The sequence below is a fragment of the Sinocyclocheilus grahami genome, unplaced genomic scaffold (genome assembly GCF_001515645.1).
Source record: "Sinocyclocheilus grahami isolate Dianchi unplaced genomic scaffold, SAMN03320097.WGS_v1.1 scaffold103.1, whole genome shotgun sequence".
Lineage (NCBI taxonomy): Eukaryota > Metazoa > Chordata > Actinopteri > Cypriniformes > Cyprinidae > Sinocyclocheilus > Sinocyclocheilus grahami.
In genome coordinates, this window is record NW_015505282.1 from 569,165 (window position 1) to 574,123 (window position 4,959).

Sequence of the window (4,959 nt, forward strand, 5' to 3'; positions counted from 1 at the left end):
AGTGCTTGATTGCAAAATAGATTAACATGGACTACAGACCACTGATAGGCATATGTTGGATGAAATGGAAATAAAATCAAGTTTATATTGATTTCTAATGTCTTTCCAGTGGATTCATCTGCAACATCAATGCTAGTTTTTTGAAATACCTTCATTTGACCACATCATTTAATTCAATTGGCACAGTGAATAATATATATATATATATATATATATATATATATATAAAATCAATTGACATAGCATTTTTATATTGTGCCAAAGCAACATGAAATTAATGACACTTATTTAATGTTAAATATAAAATAATATTTGATCAAATTATTTTCTATTTCAATTTATGTCGAAATAGTATACATGCATTGTGTAAAAGAAGCAAAACCCATAAAACTCTACTCATCTGCACGATCTAAGAGACTATCATAAAGAACTGTAAATATTAGAGTTATAAAGTGTATACACTACTGGTCAACCGTTTGGAATAATTAAGATTTTTTTGACATTTTTTTAGTATCTTATTATGTATTTTTAATAAAAAAAAGCAAAAAAAAAAATGAATGCCCTTTTTTTTTCCCCCAGCAAGGATGCATTAAATTGATCAAAAGTGACAGTACATACATTTCAAACATCACAAAATTGCAAATAAATGCTGCTCTTTTGAACTGGCTATTCAGCTAAGAATCCTGAAAAAAATTTATCACAGTTTCAAAACTATTAAGCAGCCAAAACTCTTTTCAAATTGTATTATAATAAGAACCAATTGAGCATTAAATCTGCATATCAGAATGATTTCTGAAGGATTATGTGACAAACGTGATGCAGTATGCCCCAATAATCATAATCCAGAAACGACTTCAAACAAAACATCAGTGTCAAGGTGAATTCTGCTAATAGTTAGCGTGAGTTAACAATCACCTCTGACATGACACTCCCTCACGTCCCTCTTTTATATTTGTTTTAGACATCATTTACATTGGCAAGCATCTCTGGCACTATATTGTTTGCTTATATCCCCCTGCAGTGTATATTATAAAGATCTGGACAAGCGAGGGGGACTTTTTCTTGGTTGAAGATTTATCGTTCGTGTCCCTGTGCAGCATGAGAGAGCTGGTGATATTAGCAGCTTTGGTCTTGGCTCTACACGCAGCCAGCCTCCCGACAGACACTGATGTGCAATATGAGTGCCAGGAAGATCAGGACAACATTGCTACATTAGAAGCTGAGAGCTTCATTAATGACCATCACCGCCATGGATACAAATTCAAATTCTTCTCACTGGACAGTCGCAGTGCAGAGGAGAAGGTGAGGCTTTGTGACACTGTCTTCCTGTGGATGTTTTGATATCTACATAAGGTGTAAAAGAGTGATTACAACCACAGAAAAAGAAGATAAATTAAAGAAATAAAGTTTGATGTGCAAATGCTACAAATTGTCTTGTTTCTGTGCAGACTGATCCTTGTGAGGTCGTCTTGAGATTAACTCTAGAGGAAACTGAGTGCCACATTGTGAATCCCAAACCTTTAGATCAGTGTAACACTAGAATGGAAACACAGACGGTGAGATGAACATCACAGATCTTCCAAACCCTAATTTGAGAAATACTGTCTGTAAATACTGTCTACTTCTGTAAGTTGTGCATCTATTTAACAGCCTTTAATGTCTCCCTTAAAGAAAGTGACAGCAAAATGTAATGTGACCGTCTCCAGTGTTGAGGGAAAAGCAGCTGTGAAGCGCTACATCTGTGACACCGAACCAGGTAAACAAATCAATAGAATGATTTTTTTCTTTAGAAACTTGACATATCTAGCCTTTCAAAGAACCCACAGTAATCTTTAAGGTCACTTTGTCAAAGAGTACAGAAAAGGTGATGCATCTCCTATAAGTTACATCATGATTGTATATTGCTCCTGTATTTTATCCCAGCTTCACATGAAATACTTGTGACAAAATGCCCTGACTGCCCCAGTCTGCTGCCCTTGCATGACCCGAAGGCTCTGGAGAGTGTGAAAACTGCCCTGCAGAAATTCAACAAAGAATCTGATCACAAGTCTTACTTTAAACTGATGGAAGTGGGAAGGATCAGCACACAGGTGATGTCTCTCAATCTTGTTTTAAGCTTGAATATGTAATGCAACTTACATGAGTGGAAATGCTTCTTGCGACACATGCACCAATTCGTTCCAAAGTTGTGTCAAAACGCAACTCATTTAGGCCTTGATATGCTCATGGCGAAGTTCTTCTTAGAAAACAGCAGTTAAGAAAGTATCTGATCATAGCAACGTGGATATGTTTGCTAGTTCTTTTGCAGAAAGTTCGCTTTGGGAACCTGCTTCAAACTTTCGAAATGATCTCCAAATGAACTTTGTTTTCCACTTGAATACTGAGTTTATAGGCCCAGACACACCAAACTGACGTCAAAAAACTAGCGCAGACAAAAGCTGCTGTTTTGTTGCCTCAAAACATCTGTGTCTGAGCCAAAAAGTAAAAGTTGAGCTTGAACTGGCCGCAAAGACTACAGCCAACAGACAACTAGCATGTATGTTCTGTGCCTACATGAGAGGAAATAACTCTCCAAACCAGCAGGTGGTGATAGCCTGTATTCATCATTCAATAAGGGGAACCAGAAGAGCTAGGGCTGTGCTGGCTTACCATTTTCATCTCGCTCACCACAGATGTATTTGATAAAAATGATCACAGATGAAGATAAAACATGAGAAGCGCCTTCCGTGTTTATGCTTTTGATTTCGTTGTTTACTTGCTTTCGTCATTCTTTTCATGCACCGGTTTAATAAGTCACCGATCTGTCAGCTGAAAAGTCTGACTAGTGCCAAGGTGCGGAACAAGTCAAGTAAAATCACATTTATTTATATAGCACTTTGTACAATAGAGATTGTTTCAAAGCTCCTCTATATAAGACAATAGTGTTATTTTCCATCTCAACACACCGCAAAAACTAAACCAACAGACGCTAAAACTATACAACCACCAAAGTGCAAGAATTTATATTGTATCTTGAGTAGATGTTTCTGGCCTCACACAGCAATTCTGTTGTATCGGACATTACAGTGACATAAACAGACAACTTTTTGAATATGCTCTTTGCTTGTAAGTTAACAGAATATTTGTCTGTTTTCTTAGTGGATGTTTTCGGGTCAGAGCTTCTTTGCTCAGTTTGCCATTATGGAGACAAACTGTACAAACAAGGAGGCACCCCAGAATGAAGAATCATGCAAGGCTTTATGTGGGGATCAGGCTGTAAGTGCACAAGAAGTTCATTACTTTATAACTAATTTCTTTAATTACTATAATTAAAGGGATATTTCACCCAAAAATGAAAATGTTGTCATCATTTACTCACCCTCATGTCGTTCCAAACCTGTATGAGTTTCTTTCTTATGTTGAACACAAAAGAAGATATTTTGAAGAATGCTGGTAATCAAACAGTTGATGGTCCCAATTGACTTCCATAGAATATCTTTGCCTTCTATGTAAGTCAATGGGGACCAGCAACTGTTTGGTTCTACAAAATATCTTCTTTTGTGTTCAACATAAGAAAGAAACTCATACAGGTTTGGAACGACATGAGGGTGAGTAAATGATGACAAAATTTTCATTTTTGGGTAAACTATTCCTTTAAGGCAAGACGCTACAGGCAACATAATAATTTTTTCAGGCACTGGTCAGTTTGAAAATTTTGGGCTATATTTGGCTTCCATAACATGTCTAATGTCAGACTAGTGTAAAGAAAACATATAAATGACAAATTATGTGTTTAGTTTTTTTTTTTACACTTTATCTATTTGTGTCTGAAGATTTCAATCTCAATACATATTTAAAGGCTGTGCGTTTGTTCTCCACTTCAGTAGCACTTACATACACCAAACTTTACAGTTTTATTCTATCTATATTCTGAAGGCTTTTACACAGGGGTATGTTCATATATAATTTGCCTGATTTATATAACACTTTATTTCTAAAAATATGATTTATTTTATTCCTAAAATATGTTTCTGGTTGTTGACAATATTCTGATAAAAGATAATATAGCAACAAAATGAAACAAGAATTCTGAAATACTTGCAAATTAGTGCATTAAATAGATAATGCCTCATTTGCATATTTAAACATAACCTTTCTTAAAACTTGTATTACAAAACAATTATCTTAATGTACTGTGATTTATCAATGGGTAAATTATGGTGATTTTACACAATTCACCTGTAGTGTCTTGCCTTAACAGTATAGGCAACTTCATTAAAGGGTTAGTTCACCCAAAAATGAAAATTAGCCCATGATTTACTCACCCTCAAGGCATCCTAGGTGTATATGACTTTCTTCTTTCAGACAAATCCAATCAGAGTTATATTAAAAATTGTCCTGGCTCTTCCAAATTTATAATGGCATTGAATGGTTTTTTTTTGTCAACAGTCCAAAAGAAGTCCAATAAAGCGCATCCATCCATAATAAAAAGTGCCTCACACGGCTCCGGGGGATGAATAATGTCCTTCTGTAGCGAATCGATGTGTTTTTGAAAGAAAAATATCCACATTTAAAACATTATAGACACTTTTTTTTAACTTCCGCTAACTGTCGTACATGAAAGCCGTTCCTGCGGATGACGTAGGATGTCGGCGAAGCATAAGATCCGGTGAGAATTTGCTAGTCTCACGAGAACCAACGTTTGTTTACAGGAGCAAAGGAAGCAACGTTTCCTTACTTTAGCAAAGGAAAACCAGTCTCCTCTTGGCCTATATTGAAATCCTCCGACATTTTTCTTTACAAATTCTCATTTGTACTTCTAATTCGTGATCGGCGATTTGTTTTGCTCTCTCCTCCGTGCTTCCGCATTCGACACTAATCACCGGTGCAAGATAGAGAAAAGTGTTTATAACATTTTAAATATGGATATTTTTCTTACAAAAAAGCATCGATTCACTACAGGAGGCCTTTATTCACCCC

At 35.8% G+C, this 4,959-nt stretch overlaps 1 protein-coding gene across 1 annotated transcript in view; it reads left to right on the forward strand.

Annotated features, from left to right (window-relative positions):
• The first annotated feature begins 1,026 nt into the window (after nucleotides 1-1,026).
• ahsg1 (alpha-2-HS-glycoprotein 1) overlaps nucleotides 1,027-4,959 on the forward strand; it is a 5,157-nt gene continuing 1,224 nt past the window's right edge. Inside the window, exons 1-5 of the mRNA XM_016276508.1 lie at nucleotides 1,027-1,302; nucleotides 1,449-1,556; nucleotides 1,672-1,756; nucleotides 1,924-2,090; nucleotides 3,139-3,255. Coding sequence (XP_016131994.1) covers nucleotides 1,099-1,302; nucleotides 1,449-1,556; nucleotides 1,672-1,756; nucleotides 1,924-2,090; nucleotides 3,139-3,255 — 681 coding nt within the window. The 5' untranslated portion in view covers nucleotides 1,027-1,098. The remainder of the gene's footprint in view (nucleotides 1,303-1,448; nucleotides 1,557-1,671; nucleotides 1,757-1,923; nucleotides 2,091-3,138; nucleotides 3,256-4,959) is intronic.